Consider the following 24,706-nt stretch of genomic DNA (forward strand, 5'->3'; position numbering starts at 1 on the left):
GTAGTTACACTGAGACATGACTCCATTACACAGCATTGCAAAGTAAAATAAGTACTTTACCAAGTAGTTTACATTGGAGGTGTGCTGGTCACATGCAGCTCTTCATCAAACATCATCATCACTGTCTGTTTCTGCCTGTACTATTCCTCCTCGCGTCATTTATAACTGATCCACTTAAAGAAGACCTCCAAATATCAGTGCCACTTAAAAGACTTTGCTAATTCAGGGAGGAACACGTATCAGTTCCTACAAATTCTTCATGATAAAAGTCTCCCATTATTAAGTCCTTTAAAAGCTTGGTTTGTATCAAGAGTAACTTAATACGACTGATACAGCTGCCCCCCGGCAGCCTTTGGAAGCTGGCCAATCAGAACAGAGTGGGTTCATTGGGAGGGGAACTTTTAAGAACTAAGAACTAAAACTGCCTGTCAAAATACAGAGGCTGAACTGAGGGGCTGCAGAAAGGGCAGGTATAATATGAATAAGTAGTTTTTTGAACTGTGAATTATGCAAAGCTACTCTAGTCTCTCAGAATAAAAATATTGAGCGAGGCATAGAAATGACCATAACAAGTCCCCTTTAAGTATTAAGATTTAGGTGTGTGACACTGCTATTTTCGTCCTTGTTTATCAAATATCTTATGGAGCCAAGATGAGTGAGTCTGAAAAACTCATAAGGTATAATCGTTTGGATTGACATGGGAAGGAATTAAGAATTTCTCAGATAACTGACAGAATTTCAATGTTTTAAAATCATGTGAGGATTTGACAGTTCTTCTGGGTTATTAAACATATATAACAATGCCTCTGCGATGAAACTTTTTGTTTTGTTTTGAAAGGATTCTTTAGGAATCTTGACAATACTATGTAGATTAAGTCAGAAACAGAGCCAATTTTCACATCATATTCTCGTGCACTTGACTACCCACTATTTAGATTACTATATTCTATGGTACCATTTGCGCTTCAGTGATGCTGCTATTCAAATAGTCAATTTAAATATTATCAGGATACCTCTCATTTTCATAAGGTCATGTGACATACACTGTACTGAATAACATAGGTGATCAGTCTGTGTCTCGTCACGGTGAATGTGGAAAGTCTGCATCGTCTGCGGCTGTTCTCTTACATAAACTCTTCTAAAAAGAATCAGATTTCCTTCATCAAGTCCTCACCATGTGCAAGTTCTGCAGCATCAAATGCTGGTTCATTTTTTTCAATACTCTAATTTTGGTAAGTCTTGCTAAATTTAATTTTAAGTCAATGTGTTGGGAATTGTGTACATGAAGTTTATTATTATTGATTGATTGTCATTACATTCAAGAATACATCTCTTATTAAATTGAATTCCTTTAAACAGGACAAAACCAAACTAATTCTTTGTGGTTTTTAGAATTTCACTAAATTGAAGTTGAACAGTACTTGTTTTGTATTCATGTGAGAGAAATGAAAAATTGTACGAGGAAACAATCATGATCAAATTGCTTAATACAGAAAATCATAGGGCAAAATCTGTACCACTCTCATGGGAATGTGTGGTTGTCTAATAACTGCTTTGAAGAAGTCTACTGTAACTGCAATCCTTCATTTGTCTTATATTATTACTTTATACATGCAAATGCAAAAAAGACGCAGGGGAGCGGGAGTAATCTGTATCATCATTTGAAAGAGAATTCATTTGCCCTTCCAACCGTATCAAACGCATTCATATTAGATGGTCTCAGGGGTCTTAGTGGATGGGATGAGCATGAGGGAACAGTAACAAATATGGAAGATAATCAGTGTGACTCATGTCGGGATGAACCTGCAGGGGGTCCAGGGTGAGCACACAAGAGCCCAGCATGCTAGTGGGGTCTTCTGTGTGCAATTGCAAAAGTCCTGATTAATAATTGGTGTGGGTAGAACAGCCATCCACCAGCGCAGAAAACTTACCTAGTGTTATGTTTTAAGTGTTATTTTAGAGAAAACATCCTCAACATTCCCCTTTTTTAAAAAGGAAAATTACAGCTATTTTCTTTAATTGAAATAGGTAGTCTTCTCTTTTTTTCTTTTTGTTTCTTTTTCTCTTATTTTCATTATAATTTTTTGGTGGGTAGCTTAATTTAATGTGGGATTTTATTTAGGATAGGCATATGTACGCATTATGCTTCTGCCTATACCTTTTCAGTCATTAACATTATACATGAATTACTTAATGCTGTTATTTAGAATATATATACTTATTGTATACTGTAAGTACTTTCTGTTTGTTGTGTTGTGATGACTGAAAAAAACACACTCCTACTATTACTACTTTATCAAGCAAAATAAGACAACAATTCAAGTGTTTTAGGTCAGTATCTATACCTTAACATATATAGAAATTGCATACATTTTGAATAAAAGATTAAAAAAAATGAGATGGGTATGGGTAGCAGCCATGTTAGGCTACAGTGTAAGTTAAATGTGGTAGTTTTGAAGTCTATTGCACTGCATACCACAGCTTTCAGTACATAAGCACTGCATTCATATCTACCTCATGGTTTTTTAGGCATCAGGGGTGGCCCTCATCACTATCGGAGCAATGCAATACTCCACGTACTTACAGATGGGCATATTTGCTGGGAGCAGCCTGTCTAAAATCGCTATAATCCTCCTTACCGTGGGTATCGTCATAGCCCTCATCTCCATCTTGGGGCATATTGGGGCAACCATGGATAATTATGTTATGTTGGCTTGTGTAAGTATCATAATGCACCATCCTCATATATTTTATGATATAGTGAGGATGTGGGATGTCAATATTTTGATTCTGGAGTCATGACTGAACACTGCTTTCCCTCGTGTTTCCATGAACAAGTTCATCTGTATCCTGGTGGTGACCATCAGTTTGGAGATACTCACAGGGGCCAGCTTTTACGTATTTCGCAGCAGGGTGAGACATTTGGTTTCTGAGGTTGAGATCAAAACATTTGTCATGCTTCTCAGTGTATACAACAGGGGTCGCTTGCTGATCATAAAAATACTTAATTTTCTGTGTAGATTGCCATCCTACAGGTGAATAGTGACATCAACACCAAAGCACGAGGGGGGGTCTATGAGTACAGCCCAGAGAACAGATATGCAATCAACAGAATTCAAGAAAAGGTAACATGCAGAACTTGAAACTGCAGAATTTGGTATTTTCAGGAAAAATGTCATAGACTGGAGAGAATGTGTTCTCCATGGTGGTATACAGGTTCAGATTAAACTACAGAAGGGCCCTTGGATAAAAATAAGCCTTCTTCTACTTTTGGTGTATTGTATATGTATTCACAATTATTTGACAAAGCCAAAAGACAAAATAAAAGTCAGTAATTTGCCCCATGAAAACACAACATAACTGATAATAATATATATAATAAATAATAAAATTGGGTACTAATACAGGCCATTTCACTCACACAATGAACCTGAAGCGTAAATGTTGTACATTCCCTGTTTTGCCCTGTAGTAATCCAGATTTTATAGTAAAGAAGAAAAGAAAGAAAATCAGTCAAACTATTATATAGCTTGTGTAATTCAAAGGGAACTTCGGGTCCCTCAAAAGCACAGTTAAAGAATGTCTCATGTACCAGTAGTGCACCATGAGTAGACAAATCCACTTAAACTAGACGCAGCATTATTTCTTATGTGCCAACTTCATGTTTTGGAAACCTCATTGCAGTTCAGCTGCTGTGGTGCAGACACTTACTCTGACTGGTTCAGAAGTGTGGGTTGGAATAACCACACCATTCTGCCAGATTCCTGCTGCACAGTGAAGAGTGAGGGATGTGGTCAAGACAAGTCAAAAGTACACAAAAAGGTCTGCTGGGAGATATCATTTCAAATTCACAGCCATTTAATTAAATCTCCTTTATTCTAACACATGGTACAGTATTTTATGATTGTGTGTTCCCTCTCAGGGTTGTATCTGGGCTATCAAGCTCTTTCTGTTGAGCAACCTGGTGTCGGTCGGTGCTGTCTGCATGGCTCTAGGAGTCGCAGAGGTAAATATCAGTTTTCTACACCTATCAACATCATGGAGTCTTTTTCTTGCATATAAGAATGCAATGGACAGTCAGTTAAAATGTAAATCTACCACATTTGCTAGAGGTCATCCCCCTCTCACTAACAGAAATGCAAACAATTGTCTTTAAAATAAATAAATAAATCACATTGTTACCTTGCATGATTTAGTCATTTATTTAAATGTATTTAAAAGCTATTTATATGCCGTTTCCAATATGTTTCATGACAAAATGTTAATGTGTGTTGTTTGTAAGAAATGGTAATGCACTGTTAGACATTTGAAATGTAGAGGATGGCATGAATGATAATAAAGCCTATCTCGTCCAATTTGCCGCAGGTAGTGAAAGCCAGAATTAATTAAAATTTACTGAGAGAGAAAAGAACCCTTTCAGCCGTCCTTGAGTTTATTTGCTGCCAGTAACATATAACCTTTTACCTGTTACAGGTTTTTGGAATATTAGTCGGGGTGTGCTTGTGTCTGGCCGTAAAACGAAAAGAATATGAAAGCATCAACTGAGGCATCTTCGTGTTCCAGCACAGATATCCTCACACATCTCTAAAAGGAGATGTATGATTTATGTTTTTGCTTAAATTAATCCAAGTAATTTGCTTTTCCAATGCATCTTTGTATCCAAACGGGCTTTCTCTCTCATATGTGACATGAAAATGTAAATGTAGATGATAAAAGAGATTACACTGCATGTGTCCGCTATGTATGTGAATGTGTGAGAAAACAACTAAATAGTACCTTACTGCTTTTATCCTTGCCAAGTGTGACTCTATTTTGATAACAAATATGATCTTCTATGACACTGACAACACTTGTTAGTTACAATAGTTGTGCTTTCGAATGTAATGCCTACTATGTTAAAATACTCAATAAACGTGTGATACATTGTGATTATGTGATTGTGTTCTCTGTGGTCATTGTGCAGTCAGGCATCTTGGCCCTTAGACTGTGCTTCTTGCCTGTGTGAGTGGTAATATCACAGCAACTCCATATAATAAATGATCTAGCAGCATATGTACTATTGCATCTGTCTTTTATTATCGTTATTATTATTATTATTATTATTATACAATGTTGTCATTTTTATAAAAGCTCAATTTTAAAAATGCTATTAAAAATATTTCGGTTGATTAAACACTACATTTCCCAGAAACCTTTTACAGGAAGTAAATCCGCCCTCTAAATTGGTCTGGCTCGACGGCAACAGTAAAGTAGCATGTGTGCACCTCCAGCTCGGAAAAGTGACTGAAAAATATAATTTTGTCAGCAACACTGCGAGTAAAGTCAAAGGTAAAGATTGTGTTTTATTGCGATACCATTCATGACTAAATATACTTCGACTAATATACCTTAGTACACTAGCTAACAGGCTGCATGTTTGTTTAACCGGTTAACGTAGAGTATTGAGTTCAGTCGGGACAAAGTAAGCTACGTTGCTGAATATTGTGGTAAATTATAAGAATGAATCAAGTAAAATTAGAGAATATAGACCCTTACTTGCTTAGACACTGAAAATAAAACAGTAACAAAGTAATTAGTAGACGTCTTAAATGTTAGCCAATCATTACTTGGAGAAATATTTGTTATTCTTTGTAAATGTCCCTCTTCTCATCCTTTTTTTAAACAGCATGTCAGAGGTGTTAATCCAGCGAATAAAGGAGCTGGAAGGGGAGCTGCAGAAGCTCAAGTCCCAGTTGAAAGAGAGAAGTGGAGCTGGAGATGACATGGAGGAAAAGTCCTCTCCATCTCCTAATGAAAACTCAGGCTGCAACAGGACTAGCAGTAAGAAGGGGAAGAAAGCTGGCAAGGAGCGCCCCTTTGACTTTACTGTACACCCTCGGCGCCATGTAGCCCTCCGTCTGGCCTACCTGGGATGGGCCTACCAGGGGTTTGCAGTTCAGGAGAACACAGATAACACTGTGGAGGCCAGACTCTTCGAAGCTCTGCTGAAGACACGGCTGATCCAGGACCGGCAGAGCTCCAACTATCACCGGTGTGGTCGTACCGATAAAGGAGTCAGTGCCTTTTCCCAAGTGAGTCCTTGGATGTAATGTTTTCGTGTTAAAGAGGATGCTCCAGAACAAAGACAGACACACACACACACACACACACACACACACACACACACACACACACACACACACACACACACACACACACACACACACACACACACACACACACACACACCTTCATAACAATAAAGGATGGTTGATGTCCTGGATGGTTAATGCCTTGCAGGAACACTACAGCTGCAACCATTAGTCTATTAATGAGTTCCAACTTCCCATTAATCACTTTGAGTCATCTCTTGGGATAAATGTCCAAATTATGTGATTGCAGCATTTCAAATGTGAATATTTTCTTTAGTCTTCTATGACATTAAACTGAATATCTTTGGATTGTGGAAGATATGAAAACAAGACATATACAGATGTCTTCTTGGACTGCAGGAAACAGTGATGGACATTTTTCATAATTTTCTGACATTTTATGGAATGAGCAACTATTCAATTAATCGAGAAAATAATTGACAGATTAATCCTAATTGTTCATATAACAGTTGAGCAAACCTCTCTTTCCCCCTCAGGTGATAACCATCGATCTGCGCTCCACACAGTTTTGTGGAGGATTTGGTGTCACGCTCCCTGAACATATTGATGTTGGTGCCAAAGCAAAAGCTACTGCGTCTGAGGTTCCATATGTGAAGATGCTGAACAGAGTCTTGCCCCAGGACATCAGGATCTTGGACTGGGCACCAGCAGCAGATGGTTTCAGTGCACGCTTTGATTGTCAGTCCCGCACATACCGGTACTACTTCCCCCGAGGCTCTTTAGATGTAGCGCTGATGGCAGACGCTGCAAAAAGGTGGGTGGAGACACAAATTCATGAGCACTGATGTCATTCGTTGAAGATGCAATTCTCACTTGAGGCTCTCTTGATCCCCAAAAGATACGAGGGAACACATGACTTTCGCAACCTGTGCAAAATGGATGTGGGCAACGGTGTCCTGCAGTTTCAGAGGACCATCCTGTCAGCAACAGTCAAGCCTGTGCATCCTGAGCACATCTCCAGCACAGACCAGTATGATCTCTTCATATTTGAGATCAAAGGACTAGCTTTCCTCTACCACCAGGTATCAAAAATAAAACAAAAATCTCAACACTTTTCTTCCAAAATAGGCAAGTATTGACAATTCAAAGATAAAAGGAAATGAGGAAATAAATGTTTTAATGTAGAGTTGTAAATGTATGCAACTAAGAAACAGTCTCTAATAGCATTTTTTTCTAGATATGAGTTGTTTGATAAATTACATTTGACTGCAAGTCACTGACTTACTTGTTGTTCTACACTGCAGGTACGCTGCATGATGGCAGTGCTTCTTCTGATAGGGCAGAAACTGGAAGCCCCAGAGATAATTAATCAGCTCTTGGATGTGCAGAATAATCCAAGAAAGCCCCAGTACAGGTGAGTTCACTGCTGTGTTGTTGTGCATTGTTTTTGAGTTGTTTTTGTCTTTTTTGATACTACCACTTGAAGCTGTCAAAGTCAGATGAAATACTTCAGTATAAATCTTTCTTGTTGTCTAGCATGGCAGTAGATTACCCGCTGGTGCTGTACGACTGCAACTTTGGAGGTCTGAGCTGGAAACAGGAGGCTGAAGAGGTGAACCACGTCCTGTCTGCACTGCAGCAACACTGGAACCAGAGTGCAGTCAAGTCCTGCGTCCTCCATGGGATGATCCAGGGATTGGAGGCTGTCGGTGAGAAGTTCAAGGAGATGAATTGAGACGACTGACACACCTTGATATTTTGGGCTTCAGCTTGTGAAATTTAATCATGAAGCTGACTATAATAGCAGGATTTTTGAAGTGGACCTCTGTGGGTCTAAAGATTCAAATATTGTTTTTGATGAGGGATCCACAACTATGAAACACTGTAACACCATATAACACCAGAGTTTAATTTTTTGAGACAAACTTGTTCAAGAGATACATAAATAAAACAGATTCAATATCCCAGTTGGCGGGGATGATATGGATGTTACACTCCACAGTGACAAATTATGTAAGACCAGCAACCCAAACTGAGGGCTTTTCTTAAAGAATGAAACAGCATTGCTGTACTATCATGCTCTTTTTCTATCGCCATCATATTGCTTCCAAAATATTGTATTGGATTATAAGTATTTAATATATGAAACATGCTGGTAATACAAGTTTTACAAAGTGATGGTAGTGTACCATCATGCGTCTACTACCCATTAACTGTATGTTTCCATTTTTACGCATCCTTAAAATATTTTTCTGGTGCTCATCATTTGAGTAATTTGTCTTTCACTCTTTTCCATCCACAGGTGGAGTGTCCTCTAACCACTGCTGGTTAATAGAAGGCAGCAGGCAAAAGAACTACCGTCCTTTGCTGGAGCGTCCATGCTGTGAGAGCCTGGAGTCCCGAATAGACCATTTTGTTAAAAGAGGCAGACTGGAGCGGGAGGAAGGGGAGAACGGAGGTGAAATGGTGCACAGAGGAAAAAGATCCAAACATTCCCACAATTCCTCCAGTCTAACTGTTGTCTCAGCAGTGTCAACTTCATCAAAAAGTACTAATGAAAAAGCAGATGACTAATATTTTTCCACAGGAAAATTGACTCGTGAATGTTTATTTTGTGATTTTGTTCACGTGAAAACATTGTATTTAGTTTTTATTTCAGGAAACATAACATCAGAATTACTTTTTTTATTTTCATAAAAAATGTATTTACGTTTTATGTTGTTTTTTTAATGTATGTTTCTGTTAAATAAATACATATTGGAGCAAGTGTGAGGCTGAGTTTGGTTTATGGCTGGACGGAACTGATACCGAAGTAGTGGAGCAGGCGGAACGTCGACTCGGAAGATATTCGTGGTGGCGCTTGTCAAGCTAGAGGCTAGGTCGTTAGCATTTAGTTGAGTGCATTTTTAGAGTCGTAGACAGCAATATCCTTTATTACTAGCGTCTCCAACCCTTTCATCTGTGTGTGTGTATAGCTGAGAGGACGAAGTAGAAATGGCGGCGGTTAGTTTGATCGTATATTTGTGGTCGTTTTGACCCAATAAACACTTGTGCTAACGTTAGCCTGTTAGCAGTCCTGCTTGTTTACTACATTTTTTTCAGCCTCCAACCTGCACGGACTTCCTCTGTACATTCAGTCATTTAAGGAGTATCTGACACTTACAAGGTAAAACACTAATGCATAATATACGTATATTGATAGCAGTAACTTAAAAATAATAGCCTGTAATCCTCTCCAGCTGTAACCTGGTTTGATCACATGTAATTAAGCTGTTAAGTGTCGTCTGGGTTTATTTTGGTGTTTAGTCAAGTAGAAATAAGAAACTCCAGACACTTGGATCAGTTTGGCACAGAGTAGCTCCTAAACTGAGTGTAGATCAGTCTCTCCACAGCAGGGGGCGTGTTGTCAAGCCTCACTACAGCCTCAAAAAGGCTATAAAACATTTCAAATACAGACAAAATTATTCAAATTGCAGTTTAATGGTTATAATGAACTGTATTTGCACTATTCTGTATGGGTATCTACGTTATCTGTGTTCACAACTTTCATATATTTTCATTCACAGATGCATTTGAAGCTTCAACTTTGTCTTGTTTGACTCTTAATGATATGTTCAAAATAGACCCAGCTTTAGGTCAATGTACATGTTATTATATTTGTGTCATCACTGTGATAGTTCTCATGTGCTTAACACCAGTGTTTGAGAGTAACAAGTTACGTGTATAAATGTAACTGTAATCTGTTACAGTTACTGAGAAAAAAATGTGTAATTAAATTACAGTTACAAAGAGGGTTACATCTGAAGTCAGACCTTTAAGATTTTGCTCAGGAGGGTTTTTTCCTCATTTTTTAATATTTAACATGTTACTGAATACATATATTTCTGTTTTAATTCTTTGTAAACAATATTTTTTAATATTTTGTAAATAAATCATGACGTGGGCTTAAATGCTGTCACAGCACCAATTCAAGCCATGCCAGACTTTTACATGAACTAATGAATACGTTTTGAAATGAGAGATAAATCTTACTTAATAAGAAATGATCTCCCTTACACATCATGTCAGTATCCACTTACCCTAACAGCTGTAAACATTTGTTAAAAAAAATTAGAAACACTTAAATTACTCATTACATTTTAAATAGGTTAACCAGTCATCTGTAATCTAAAAAAATTCCAAAGTAACCTTCCCAACCCTGCTTCACACTGACTCACTAAAGGGCCCTTATAATTATTCATCACTGCTGGCTGTTAGGTCTTTTTTACTCGATTGAGTCTGTGGAATTTGTATTGCCTTACATTTTATCACACACATTACTTTTCAAGCTGTCTTTCAGTCTGTTTTAATAGTTTTATCCTGGATTTGATTGTCTTTGTTTTATTTTTTTTCCTATCTATCTATCTATCTGATCATATATCAAAATAAAAATAAAAAAACAGCCTTGATACATCTTGTTTTGTCGTGTCTTCAAGATGTTCCTGGTGGGGCTGACTGGAGGTATTGCCTCAGGGAAAAGCGCAGTGTCTTCAATGCTGCGGGAGCTTGGCTGCCCCATTATTGATGCTGATGTTGTGGCCAGGAAAGGTCGGTGAATATCTCTCTGCTACAAACAATACACATTTACACAGTCAATGAATACAAATTTGGTCATAATATTACTCAAAAGTGTCCCCACCTGAACTGCTCACCAGGAGACTCTCAGATAAACTATGATGTGGGAACTGGGATTCACCTACATATATACGTCTCACAAGATTGACTAAACTATGACTGATGTAATAATAACTTAGTATTGTCATTGCTATAATTAAATACTGAAATGGACATGAGGAGGTTTGGCCTGTAGGAATTTTATCAAGACAAACCCTTGGAGAGAGTATGTGAGTCATAAAGGCATGTCGCTGCTGACTGACTGCAGGGATAAAGTTTTAGTTATGTAGTGAAGATAAAAAGGTCACAGCACTGTGTGAGGAGTGTGCAGCTGCATACAGAAGGAAATACAAGACATTAGACTAATTATATCATTTTACTCAGGTGTTTGATGAGCCTTTAAGGTAATTGCTGCAAGTATGTTTTTCTCCACTGTTCTGTATTTCTTTTGCTGTTACTGGTTTTTTTTTTTTGTCACTCTATAACCTCCTATAATATTGCAATATCAACCACAAATATATGAATGAATTACAATTAGTTTGAAACTTTGCCTGTTTAATTACAATGATTATGTATGTATTTCTTTCAGTCGTGGAGCCTCACACTCCCGCCTATTCCCGCATCGTCTACCACTTCGGGCCCGAGATCCTGCTTGAGAACGGGGAGATTGACAGACAGAAGCTCGGTCAGCTCATCTTCACCAACGAAGAAAAGAGGAAGCTGCTGAACTCCATCACCCACCCGGAGATCCATAAAGCAATGCTGAAAGAGATCTTGTTCTACTTTCTCAGAGGTGTGGAGGGAATCGCGCTTGGCTCACTTAGCAGTTAACTTTAAGCAGTGAAAAAAGTGGGGAAATTAACTGAAAATGAACCAGGGCTATTTTGCAGTGCACTATGGGCCTTAGCTTAGAGACTTTTTCTCATAAAAGGGTCTCAAAGTAATTAACTTAATTGTGTTACCGCCATTTTCACAACGTTAAGAGGGTAAATGTGTTGACACTAATTGAATCTGTTTTACAATGCTCCCTATCCTCTTCCGTCTCCCTAGGCTACCGCTATGTTGTGCTCGATGTCCCTCTTCTCTTTGAAACCAGACGGCTCACTCAGTTTCTGAACCACACCGTCGTAGTTTACTGGTGAGACTACAGCCCACTTTTCTCCATTTCACCCTTCATTTAAGAGTTTTACTTTTAGACTGTTTGTTTACAGGTTTCATATTTTAAACCATTATATATTTTGAGGTTTGTTTTTGACAGAAATTGGCCATCCATAGTCCATAGTTTTGTGAGTTATTGGATACCTTTTTCCATTTCTTTCTGAGCCATATTAGCATGACTCACTGCCTCTGGATTTTTTTAACAAGGTACCTTGGCTGCACCATAAATAGCCTCCATTGTCTGTTCCTTTTCAGCGATCCTGCCACTCAGCTATTGCGCCTGATGCAGAGGGATGGCCTGACACAGGAGCAGGCCGAGCAGCGTGTGGCTGCACAGATGCCGCTCAATGAAAAGCGCGGCTTGGCCAATCATGTTATCGAGAACTCAGGCAACCGGGAGGACACCCACCGCCAGGTCCTGCGGCTGCACACAAAGCTGGAAGACTCCATGGACTTCCTCTTAGTGAGGGTCATTGCTATTGCTGCCAGTGCTGGTCTGGGTGGGATACTGCTGTATGCAGCCAAGATGCTTTTGTCCTAACAGAGGATAGACGAGGGAGAGAAGAGATTGGTCCAGGATGTGGTCAAAGATGAGGGTGGAAGTAGAAAGAGGCGAAGGCAGGTCGGACGTACCGATGCAATTTACTGTGAGTTTAGTTTCAGAGCACCCACCACTACAGCTCAGTGATGTGAGGTGCTCTGTTGGCTGTTAACACAGACTTACATTATTGACATAACTTGCACTGACAAATGTGGCTTAGTTTGAAGGGTTTCTAGGTGTAATTTCTGTTGGTTTTACTCTGAGACACTTAAAAACATGAAGGCTATACCTTATGGTTGCTGTACAAGCTGTCACCCATCCTTGCTCAGTTATAAGAGTGATGCTCTCAACAAGGATCGCAGAGTAGAGTGTAAAAACAGGCTAAATCTTTGCTTTGGTGCAGCAGTCAACACAACACATACCACCAGAAAAACCATCAAAACCAGTACTATAGGAAGAGATTTTATTTTGCTACAGCTTAGTTATCCAAAATAAGAGTTTGGGGTGATGGTACAGATTGTAAAGAGAAACACAAGACATCAGAAAGAGTAAATGAACAATGAATAAGTTATACATTCTTAACAGTTATAGATGTCCAGAAGTCACTGTGGTTTCTTAAGCTATTTATTTAGCACCTCTCTTCAAATTTTACAATAGCCTATAACATACACAAATCCCACTGTTACTGTAAAAGTACTGAATATGAATGATCTGATCCCTACGGATTATGTTAAGATTGCATGTTAATGACCTGTATAATGAAGATGTATGACAGAATTTATTTGACAATCCATTTTTAATGGGAACAGTGTGAATTTACATGAATTAACGAGACTTTATATTTATCACTGTATTTTCTTACACTTGAAGCTGTCCTCTGTAAATACCAAGTCTGTGAAGGTTTTTTTTCTGTTCACACTCACTTGTAACTAAAATATAAGATTTGTAAGATTAGATGCATAATTTAAATATAAATGATCCAACAATACTGTATTAATGTAACAAACTGTCAGATGGTTTCAATCCTTAGTCACATTTTAGTGCTGGATACACCTTCATCCTGAACGATCAAACAACTTTGTTCCACTCTCGATATTATTAAGATATCAGTCACAAATGAAGAAACACATGATTCTGATTCAGGGGTACTACACCGATTTAGCAGTCGACCATCAAAAAGTTCAAAATTGAAGCGACACAGGCCGAGATGTTTTGACTGTGAAAAAAAACACTACAAATCCCACAATGCAACTCAATAGGGTCTTTCCACCGCAAGCAACAACTGGAGTCGATTCGCAATTACGTTAAAGTGTAATGCCACTGATGGCCACTAGAAGCTAGTTCCAGTTGACTCCCATTCAAAATGTCAACTTCTCTATAGAAATACAGTGTAAATTTCAAGTCATTATGGTTTCAGTTGCTTAATTCTTGCCCCATTATAAGTGTGCTGGTTATCATTTTGTAAATTATTGCTCATTAATAAGATTTAAAATATAAAGTAGGCCACGATATCTACCATGTAGGCCTTAATTGACAGTTCACTCACCTGCAACTTCAGTCCGAGGTACTGATTTGGAGGGTCTTGGCTCCAAATGGAAAAGATGGCTCCAAACGGAAAAGATGGCTCCAACTGTAAGAAGCAACTCTGGCCTTAAACTAGCTCCAATATAAACCAACAGATGATGTCACACCTTGCTATGTCCACCTTTATATAGTCATCTTTCCTCAGACCTCTCATGCCTGTTGAATGCATTTTAAACCATACCAACCACCAAAACAAATCGGACGTATCAAGCCCAATCTAAAATAACCCTGATGACACAGCTCCTTTCAGAGTCACAGAAGACATACAGCTGTTTTGACACAGTGAGTAGCACTTATAAATACACTGATCCTCATGTAAAATTGGCAGAGAGCAGACTCTTTATTATGAACATAAATCATATCGGCAGTGTTGGAAAAACTTCTTTGCAACAGACATTGAATCGCTGATGTAATTAGAGTCATATATAAGAATGTGTTAGTGGCAGGTCTTCAGGACAAGAGAATAATGAACTTGTACTAATGGTCAGCTGCGATGTCCTTGCTCTGTCCACACAAGAGCTTAGCTATGAAAATTCAGGCCAACGGGCAGGCATGGTGACATCATCCTGGCAATAAGGTCCTACTAGCTTGCGTGGCTCACTTGGCTCCCTCTAAATCCCCTACTGGTCCGCTCTTTGTTTTCATCAAGCCACGGCAGAATTAATGCAAAGTGACTCTTGCTGCGGTGGCGGGGGGCAGTGAACCACGGCTGCATGGCCACATATTTGGGTTTCTACTGTATTTGTAATGCACAGAGTCACAGCCACAAATACAATGTAATCTTTCACAGTCGTTCATTCAATGCATGCAATTGCCCATATTATACACACAATCACACTAACAGCCAGAGCCATGATGAACCAAGTCTATTCTTAGATTTTTCTTTTAAACTTGGCTCTGCGGTGATACAGGGGGTAACGTGCTTTACTGGGCAGCCAGCTGTTTAGCAGTGATTTTCAAGTGTGTCTTTTCTCAATCTCTTTCTCAGACACAGACAGAGGCCAGATGCAGAGTGTGGAAGGAAGACTATATCTGTACCAGCAAGTGTGAATGCTCGAGGCAGAGAAGGGTGGCAAAGTCTCAGTCTGAATATAAATTGGGTTTAATTCTGAATGTGTCAAGCTAAAAGGTGAAAGTCTTAAGTTGCCTTTTTCCACTTTGTAAAAGTGCATGGATTCAGGCGCAACCTGCTGCTTTATTGTGTGTTGTGGGTCCTCACTGGGAGCAGAGCAAATCATTTTCTGATGGCAGGGGGTAAAGACTTCTATAATCTCACCATCATGTTCAGAGAGTTGGCCTACGGCACCACAGCGTGTCGACATTTTGGAATCTCCTGTCTGAGTGGTTTTTCATCATTCCCCCCGCCCACTGCTGTCAGGGAAGGTAAAACAGCTTGAGCAAAGGCAAACAAAATAAATTGTTTTGCTCTAAACGCACCTGCAACTCCGGATAATTGATAGTCTGAACAAATTTCCAATAGCTATTGCATTAGTCAAAGTTGTTTTTGAGTCTGAATTGTTTACTTAAGAGGCAAATTTTTTCATCACCAAAATGAAAGTACATGCCGTCCTAGAGGGTTATAAGCTTTCAGTATTCATCACGAGTTGTTTGAAACAATTCAATTATGCCATTTTGGCAAATTATCAATGAATACAACACAATCACAGTTATTGTTTTCATTATTGACACATACTAGCATATTTATGTGTGTGAGTGAGTGTATGTGGAGGGTGACTAGTGTGTATGTAAAGGCAACAATGATATACCGACGGTTTCGAACTAAATGTTAAACCCTCTAGACTTGCAGTTCACTCACACAGGTGTTTTCATTCTTTTGATTAATTGAATCTTCTCGAATTAATCAAACCTCGTATGAGCTCATGTAATTCCCAGCATAACTCATACCAAAAAAACTGTATAATTAAACAGAGAATGTGAAAACTTGCACCAAGCGATGTCTTTACATGACCCTGTACATTTTGATTTCCTATAGAAGATTTATATTTTGACAGTAAGATAAGTAAGCTAGTAATGGTTAAATTTCATTTAGCTGCTTCATTTTCAGGACCCTGATATTGTGCATGTTGGCTCACTGTCACACTGTCATGACTTACTGGGACACTTGGAGCCGTTAGTAGCATTAGTAACACCTGTGCTTTTCCTACTATGACGAGTCAAACTGTTTGCTGTTAAAAAAAAGAAAAGGTGATAATTAGATTAGCATGAACTCTCCATGTCAAATAGAGCATAGGGGTGTGATTGTTTTGACTAACTCATCCAAGAAGAAAATTACTTTTGATCATTTCAGACATTAATGTGAGTTATTGACAGCACTTAAGTTGTCCCCTATCCAGTTATGAGCAGTGTTATATCTCTACAGTTAGTCTGTTTCATATCATGGTCATTCTGGTAAATTACATCTGTCCCGCAAACCGTCATGATTAAGTCTTTACAGTCAATCATAATAAAGATGCCAGTCAGAGGCAAGCTACCCAAAAATGTGGATCAGTGGTCTTTGAAATGGGTGTGTTTGTTCAATGATTAGTTCCTTGAGTTGATCATTAAATAAGTATTTAAAAGAAGAAATACAGTTACACTCCAAATAACAACACATTTATCCCCAAGACTTGGGGATGGGGGGTGTTTCATCTCTCTCAGGGATTGACAAAGATCTTTCTGTGAAACAGTGAATGACGCAGGTTAAAGACAGATGGCTAGAGAAAAAAATATAACTCATTTTTTAAAAGTTGTTAGGAACTTTAATTGTAATGTGATGATGGCCATGCTGAAGCAAAGTAAACTTTGTTTTCGTAACCTTCATACGATGCTGCATTTGCATTAAATCTTCCTGCAGGGATGTTGGGAGGTGTGAGTGTGTTTATCTGTGCTTTAGAAAGTAACCGTGAAACAATCAGAAAATAACCTGTTATTGATCTGATCGATAGCTTTTTTCTCTTCATTCACTCTCTATAGCTCACTTGACCACAATTGCTTTCTCTCTCTGTCTCGTTGATGCTCGTGCTCTTTTTCTCTGTTGTTTTTTCTTAATGAATCGAGAAGCCGACAACAAGTCTAACTTTACTTTCGTTTTCAAATTAAGAGAAATCTCCTCCCCTTGTCCCAGTAACATCTTTGTACTGCCTCATGCTACAATGCTACATGTAGTATAAAGATAGGATCTTCTGGTCTACCTGCAGTAAATCATAGGGAATCTGACCCGGTGGCAGGTGCTCTAAATAACTATATAGAAATAGCCAGTCTTCTCGCTGATGGTCTTGTTTGCTTATGTAGGTCATATAGAGGCATCAGTATTAAATTGAGTTTCATAACCAATTAGAAACTATTTGTTCTTTAAAGTGCAAAACTCCTGAATTACTGTATCTCCTGGAATGCTTTGAATGCCAAAGACTGTTGATCTCTATTTGAATTTGTGAGTTATTAGCTGACAGCCACTTCATGGAGAGCCATGTGTAATTTTGTCAAATTTTTTTGATTTAGGCTTTGACCATTTTGATAAAGAAAAAACTATCTACAAAAAGAGCACTGATGAAAAACCCAAGAAGTCACTGGTGTTCCCACTCTCTTGAAGCACAACAGGTCACAAATGCAGCTCGACACCAACGGGTAGAATAAACAGGACTGAGCAACTGTAACGACTACAGCCTTCTTGAACTCTGGCATCTAGTGTCATGCTGAGGAAGGGGCACTCACAGTGCCTCCATAGCCCGTTGTCAGCCTGCATCCACGAGACTGCGGTGAGGTGAAGAGACAGTCAACACGCCAGCGGAGCGTCCCCAGCCACATGAGTCAGCCTGTCCCTACGCATTAGCCCTTGCTCAGACATGACCATGAAGGAACAAGGCCGTTGGTATTGAGTCACTGACACACTGGACAGTCCCCATATCAAGCATGACAATGGGGAAGGAAGTGGGGGAAGTATTGTATGCTGTCATGTTCTCCTGAGGAGTGGTAAGACCAGGGATAATGTGCATGGGCGCATAAATGCAGATCTACTACAATGCAAGATGGTGGTTTAATACAGACAGATGTCTGTCCTCCTGCAACTTCATCCTGTAATGTGTGTAGTCATTCTTCCAGTCAAGTTATATCTGATCACAGTGTTAGACTTTGACCAAAAATGAACAACATGTTTTGCTCTAATCATGCTATTCCTTTAACTAATTGTTTTTCTAATACTCTAAGGTAGACAAGCAACGCTGGACCATTGATGAGAAACAGTCATTTTAGCTGTGTGAACAGTTCCAACCCTTAGCTATGTTGTGTTTGTGTAGTTAATTTGATCAGACTGACCTAAGATTCCATGACTTTGTCTACAAAGAGGATTTCAACACACAAAATAAATTGTATTAATTTGCATACAATTTTGTGTGTTTTATTCAACTTTTGTACACTCTTGGTGATCCCTATCATTAGAAATTAATGGGGGAGACTCAGGCGGGGAGTTCCGGTCCTCCGAAATGATGCGAACGCGGAAGTAACTTAAAACTGCATTCTATCAAAAGGCCACCAGGGGGCGACCGTTTTGGTGTCAAAAGGACTTCCGTCTCTATACAAGTCAATGGACAAATCACCAACTTCTCACTTGATTTCTAACCTCAGTAAACGTTTTCAAAATGTGTTTATGGTCTCAATCGCTAGTTTAAAGCCTTCTTCAATGCAGTATGATGTTCATTTGTGAAATTTTGTCCTCCCTGATTTTATATTTGACGATGAAGCACGGTATGGTTGATTGATTCACAGGTTCAGGAGGGCGCCTCATGCTCCTCCTGATGCCCATATAAGTAGAATCCGTGTTTTTTTTTTACCCAGCATGCACCGGAAATTTTCAAGATGGCACTGCCCAGATCCGAAACTATTCGCTTCCAAGCAGCAGTCCACAAACCAATGGGTGACGTCACGGATGTTACGTCCATTTTATATACAGTCTATGGGGAGACTACAATTAGTGTAAAAAACTGAGCTCAGGTACATCCTAATTTGTCAGATGGACACACATACACCCACACACACACACACACACATGCACACACACACACACACACACACACACACACACACACACACACACACACACACACACACACACACTCACACACACACACACACACACACACACACATTGGGTTCCCTGGCAACCACTACGGGAACGGTAGAGTCTCTCTCCTATGGGAACAACACCTGTTGGCAGTTCTCACAGACAGTTGCAACATTGTTTCAATAATATTGAACTTTTCTCGTAGCTTTGGTAGCCTATATAATGCTTTTTTGAGGCCTTGCTCACAGTTCATTGTGTGGCAGCACCATGGCAGATAGATATACCGTAAGTGAGGCTCTTGATTATATATATGATCACCACATTGGTGAAGAGGAGAGAGGCCAGGAAATTGACAGTGAGGATGAATTGGAGGAGGAAGTGTCAGAAGATGAAGACAACACAGAATCCAGACCAAGAAATAACTGATGGGGAAGAATCCAGTGATAAAGAGGATAGCCATGCTGAGGCTAATGTCACATTCAAGTCAAAGAATGGGAATTTATCCTGGTCTTCATTCCCACCTGAGAATCAATGTAGCCTTTCAGCTGAAAATGTCATCAGGATAACCCCAGGACCTACAAAATATGCTGTATCCCTGATTGATTACATCAAATCCTGCTTTGAACTGAGTCCATCGAAACCATGGTGGTAAACATAACCAACTTGGAGGGGAAACAGATTTACAAAGATAATTGGAAGGAGGTAACCGAGACAGACATGAAAGCATAGATGGGTGTTTTGATTTTGGCTGGTGTGTACAGATCCAGAAATGAATCTACCAGCAATTTATGGGATGCAGAGTCTGGTCGGAAGAAGCAAGATCACTTGCTGCAAGAGAGGTGACAAAAGGAAGAGGTGCAGTCTGTGTGTGCCAAGAGATGTGAAAACAAGCATAATGTGCCATAAATGCAATGCCTATGTTTGCAAGGCACATGCAACAACCTGCACATATTGTCCAACATGTGCATGAGAAAAAACACCATTGAACTTTGAGTAAACCCACTCCACCAGGTCTAGAAGCCTGATTTTGTCAGTTTTCAGTTGTTTTATCAGGCAAAAACACATCTGATAGACTGATGAACATTGTAATGTTATTGTTCTTGTTAGTTGTTCTTTAATGTATTAAGGTCAGTGCCTTGATCACTGAAATGTATTAGTCAGTATTAAAATTCCACAGCCAGATCATGATCCAAGTTGAACAGCAAACTACTGAAAATTATTTAACAATTTTTTAGGTAGTGGACTTTTCAGGAAGTGAATCACATTCACGAATCATACGACTACACTCCCATCCAGTCCACCTGACTTGGACACTGGGGCAGAAGAAAAGTGTCAAAAAGGAACTTGTAAATAATGTTTAAGATATTATATTTATCGAATTCATCAATGATAAATGTTTCAGTCCTTCTGGATGTAATGTGCAAACTCATCATGTTGCACAATTAATAAAAAATCTTGCAGTTCAGCCACTGAATCTCAGATGTCAGAACTTCTTACCTGCACATGAACACACCACACTGTTGAACATTTTGAATTATTTCTTTAAATTGTATTACCACTGATATGAATGTATGAAGATAGCTATCAGGTGACTTAAATTCTTTGGTCATTTGACAACAAATGAACTATTTCAATCACAACTGAGCAACTTCTACCACTGGGTAGCAAGCTTTTCTCAAACACACGTCTCCCCTCTTTGCTGACCATTCTGCCATAAAGCTGAGAAAACTGACAAGAAAGCTGCAGAAACTGATGAGAGCATTGTCATCTTTACAATACAAGTAGATTAAGGTCTCACAAAGCTCAATCTCTACCTTCCTTGTCTTCCTTGTAATCATGTTTTTTGTTGTATTCACTGTGACTCAGTGACATACTGTAAACCAGGTTTTTCCATGATAACCTGTTATTTTAGTGAGTGGGGACCCAAACGCAGAACACAGGCAAAGATATAGAGATTAAAGTTGCAGTGTCTAGAATTTAGTGGCATCTAGCAGCACCGACTTGACTGAAATTGAATATAATATTCATAAGTATGTTTTAATTAGTGTATAATCACCTAAAATTAAGAATTGTTGTGTTTTTGTTACTTTAGAATGAGACCTTTATCCACGGAGCAGAGGCCCAGAATAGACAAACCAAACTATGGAAAAAACAACTTCTCAAGGAAATCACTAGGAGTAGGAGTCTACCACAGTAGCTGAAACAACAATCTGGCGAAGAATGGGTGAAGAACTGGGGTTGATATACTGCATGTTGATGAGCTGATATATGATCAGGGAGAGATAGTAAAGGAAAGTGACGCCCACGCCAACACATAGACAGAGACAGGGAGAGACAGGCAATACAGGGGAGTGGGAGACACAAGAGACACTGGGGGATATGCTGGGGCACATAATCAAGTCCACCTACGCAGGCATGTTAGGATTGTTGGTGTAATGTTGCATTAAAGGAACACTGCATCTGTTAAGCTACCTTAACTATGATGTAACAATACACCACCATGCAAGAATAATTACTCTGACATCTTTGGAAACTCTTCATATTATAGTGAATGAACATTTCATAGAGGTGCTAGAAGTGTGCTGTACTTCAGATTACAGCCTGAAGGATTAGTTCAGCTAGTGCACACATAACACTTTGTCTTGTATTTTTAGTCTCCAAGGTGATATAGAACAGGCTTGTGGTGACCCTTACGATAACAGGGCTGAAAAGGACAGCAGAGCAGCTGGCAAGATCCTGCTCAGTGTCACTAGTTATTGACAGCCAGACAGTGTTGCAGAGACAGAGTTTTTTGCAGTGCTAGCGGCATGGTTGTATGGATGGCAATGTCGGTCTGTAGGTCGATCAACCACTTTGAATCTCAAAAGCTGTTTGATGGATTGCCTGGAATTTCTGTACAGACACCTGAGGATGAAGTGCACTGACTTTGATGATACCCTGAGTTATCCTCCAGCACTACAAGCAGGTTGACATTTTTGGCTTTTAGTGAAATGTCTTGACTACTTTTTGGATGGATTGCCATGAAATTTGGTACAGATATCCACGGTGCCCAGAGGATGAATTGTAATAACTTTGGAGATCTTTTTCACTTTTCCAATACTTTTGTTGCAGACTGAATACCTGCAGTACTAATGATCCTTCAGTCAGCTTCAACTGTACTTTATGTTTAGTGCTAATTACAAAATACTATCAAGCTAACGTGCTAAACACGATGGTGAATACGGTAAACAGCATTTTTTTTAATGATTGTTGACATTTTGTACCTTTATTTGTCAGTCAAATGTGTCAATAGGTAGGGAACATGGGTGGAGAGAGGGATACGCAACAATAATCCATGGCCACAAATAAACTGAATGAGGACAATTTGTGCAACCAAGTAGATATTTATATAGTCTTAGCGTCAAAATGTGAGAAAACATCTTCTCGGATGTAATCTAATAGTGTGGGCAGGTGGGAGGAAGTGTATGTGAGCATGAAGGGCAATTTAGCGCGACAGTTAAGGCATCTACCTCTAATTTGGATCCCCCCTGGAGAGTTAAGAGGGGATGCTCAAGATAACAACACCAACACCATCATTAACGTCACTTCAGACGTTTCAGAGGAGGTGGCAACTCTTCCCAAGCCTACCATTCTCCTGTCTCATAGAGACTAAAGACACATGCAGGGATTTACATACACATACACACTGACCCATACAGTGACCCAAATACTCACACACATAGACCCGTACACATGCACAAGCACTCTGCAGTAGCCTGATAAGCCTCACGCCTCACCAATTGGCCCCTGAAAATGTCAAACCAAAGCCATCTCAGTTTACTGATAGTGAGTGGGCAGAAGTGAATGAATCAAAATTTCCTTCGGTTACGTTTGCATATGTACCAAAGATTACCAAATTAAAACAAGTCTGCAGCAGAGACATAATCTTTCAAATCCCTCTACTTATACATGATGAAAATGGGTACAGTAGAAAATCTGAGAATTTCCTAAAAGCCTAGTCCAAGACATGCAGTTTACGTCAACAAAAAGCAGCTTAGAACACTTATCTACAAACCCTGGACCTGCTTAAATTCAGGGAGGACATGAGATGAAATGTGAGTCAAAGATTCAAGCATTGTGTACAGTCCAGATGCTGTTTCATCATAAATTAACAACCCTGGAGTGTCCTGTTGGGTAGGTTGTTCAGCTAAAGTTACCATCAAAACCAAACGCCCCAGAGGAAGGGGTTGTGTTGTGCCGCTTACACAAGCACAACAGAGACTGAGGATCACCCAGTTTCGCCAGATGAGGCAAAGACGGTGCCTGCCAAGAGAATTTCTCAGACAGAGGTTTACACAGACGGTATTTGGCTTACCCCTGTTGCCAGTGTAACTCGGACCGGGCTTGAAAACAGAGATTCATTTTTTGCTATGCGCCATGACAGAAAAATTAGTATTATTTGCTAACATGACAGTGCAACTAAAATATTTAATGTTTTGGGAAAGAGGGCAGGAACAAACTGCCTACCAATGGATTTGGGTGCATTTTAATTCACTCTTTTCACTCACAGAAATTGGCACGGTTAAGGCCGATGAACTTGTGGCTTAATCTTTTTGCTCTCTTAAGCATGTTTATATATGAATGGTTTTGGTGCATTTTAGTTTCTCCTCTGGGAATTCAGGAAAAGTACAGATGTTGCAGACTCTCAGGCAATGTTCAGTTCCAATGGTTTCCGCAGTGAAAGCAGTTTCTCGCAGACCGGGGGCGTTTGTCTTTGACATTGTGACATGAAGTATCTAATTTGACGATGTGCTCATACACCCTGCAAGGAGAAAACAGGCTGTGCTAGTGCTCAGCTGCCCCATGGCTTGGGTGACCTCTGCTTAGGCGCAGACCCTCGGTCTTAATTGTGTCTGGAGGAATTCTGCTGTCTTAAGACAAGCTTAAGTTTAGACCAAAAGGCTTCCTGGCCCTCACCACATTAAGCAGTTAAACAAAGCGAATGCTATGACACTGCGCAGTGTGGTATTCTAAGTCTCTTTCCCTCATTTTAATCAAGTGTTATACCAATTTACAGCTCAAAACAAAATGCTGAATTTAATTGAACTTCACGTGGCATTTTGGCAGGAGGTAATACTGTGCTGACATTCCATTTTGTTAGTTTCAATAAATGAGTAAATGTGAAATTTTGTTACGCTTTCCTTATTTACATTTCCTGACACACTCAAAACTTTTGTTTTTGAACTCTTAACTTGGTGTTTCAAGTGTTATGGAGCCTCAGTGGTCCATGTCAAAGGCGAATTATGTCCAAAGAATTTCATAATATCAAAGTAAGCTCTTAAAAAAACAGAGAAATATATTGGCTTTTACAGTTTAGGCCCGAAAGCTATTTTCTTGTCTCTGACACTTGTGTCGCAGTCACAGCGGAGCCTAATTTGCCCTGGATTACTTTGCTACACTGATCTAAGCTTTGTCATGATATGTTCTAACACCCATCTCCTGGCTTTCTCCCGCCATATCTCAGCGTCTCCACACCCATTAGGGGAAAACACGCATCCTTCCTTTGATTGTGAAACACAATCATCCGCTGCTTCATTTGGCATTTAACACAGCTGTGATTTCTCCCCTTTTCCCCCAGTGATC

General features: G+C 39.4%; 3 protein-coding genes across 3 annotated transcripts; all 3 read left to right on the top strand.

The window, feature by feature from the left end:
- The first annotated feature begins 1,175 nt into the window (after positions 1 to 1,175).
- Positions 1,176 to 4,589, top strand: LOC134002930 (CD63 antigen-like). Its single transcript, XM_062441993.1, has 7 exons — positions 1,176 to 1,232; positions 2,530 to 2,718; positions 2,839 to 2,913; positions 3,021 to 3,125; positions 3,685 to 3,822; positions 3,923 to 4,006; positions 4,474 to 4,589. The coding sequence occupies exons 1-7, from the start codon at positions 1,176 to 1,178 to the stop codon at positions 4,543 to 4,545; spliced, it is 720 nt and encodes a 239-aa protein (XP_062297977.1). The 3' UTR covers positions 4,546 to 4,589.
- A 648-nt stretch (positions 4,590 to 5,237) lies between these two features.
- Positions 5,238 to 8,859, top strand: pus3 (pseudouridylate synthase 3). Its single transcript, XM_062442807.1, has 7 exons — positions 5,238 to 5,328; positions 5,666 to 6,071; positions 6,629 to 6,906; positions 6,991 to 7,174; positions 7,397 to 7,506; positions 7,629 to 7,801; positions 8,395 to 8,859. Exons 2-7 carry the CDS (start codon positions 5,667 to 5,669, stop codon positions 8,664 to 8,666), a joined length of 1,422 nt encoding a protein of 473 aa, XP_062298791.1. The 5' UTR covers positions 5,238 to 5,328; position 5,666; the 3' UTR covers positions 8,667 to 8,859.
- A 101-nt stretch (positions 8,860 to 8,960) lies between these two features.
- On the top strand, positions 8,961 to 13,444 carry dcakd (dephospho-CoA kinase domain containing). Its single transcript, XM_062442746.1, has 5 exons — positions 8,961 to 9,258; positions 10,568 to 10,679; positions 11,335 to 11,538; positions 11,796 to 11,883; positions 12,159 to 13,444. Exons 2-5 carry the CDS (start codon positions 10,568 to 10,570, stop codon positions 12,442 to 12,444), a joined length of 690 nt encoding a protein of 229 aa, XP_062298730.1. The 5' UTR covers positions 8,961 to 9,258; the 3' UTR covers positions 12,445 to 13,444.
- The last annotated feature ends 11,262 nt before the right edge of the window (positions 13,445 to 24,706 follow it).

This window comes from Scomber scombrus, chromosome 21 (assembly GCF_963691925.1).
Source record: "Scomber scombrus chromosome 21, fScoSco1.1, whole genome shotgun sequence".
NCBI classification, from domain to species: domain Eukaryota; kingdom Metazoa; phylum Chordata; class Actinopteri; order Scombriformes; family Scombridae; genus Scomber; species Scomber scombrus.

Coding starts and splice junctions, on each gene's coding strand:
- LOC134002930 (XM_062441993.1), top strand. CDS start 1,176: ATGTGCAAGTTCTGCAGCATCAAATGCTGGTTCATTTTTTTCAATACT. Junction 1,233..2,529: donor TTTTCAATACTCTAATTTTG/GTAAGTCTTGCT, acceptor ATGGTTTTTTAG/GCATCAGGGGTGGCCCTCAT. Junction 2,719..2,838: donor ATTATGTTATGTTGGCTTGT/GTAAGTATCATA, acceptor TCCATGAACAAG/TTCATCTGTATCCTGGTGGT.
- pus3 (XM_062442807.1), top strand. CDS start 5,667: ATGTCAGAGGTGTTAATCCAGCGAATAAAGGAGCTGGAAGGGGAGCTG. Junction 6,072..6,628: donor GAGTCAGTGCCTTTTCCCAA/GTGAGTCCTTGG, acceptor TTTCCCCCTCAG/GTGATAACCATCGATCTGCG. Junction 7,802..8,394: donor CCAGGGATTGGAGGCTGTCG/GTGAGAAGTTCA, acceptor TTCCATCCACAG/GTGGAGTGTCCTCTAACCAC.
- dcakd (XM_062442746.1), top strand. CDS start 10,568: ATGTTCCTGGTGGGGCTGACTGGAGGTATTGCCTCAGGGAAAAGCGCA. Junction 10,680..11,334: donor TGATGTTGTGGCCAGGAAAG/GTCGGTGAATAT, acceptor TATTTCTTTCAG/TCGTGGAGCCTCACACTCCC. Junction 11,539..11,795: donor CTTGTTCTACTTTCTCAGAG/GTGTGGAGGGAA, acceptor CCGTCTCCCTAG/GCTACCGCTATGTTGTGCTC.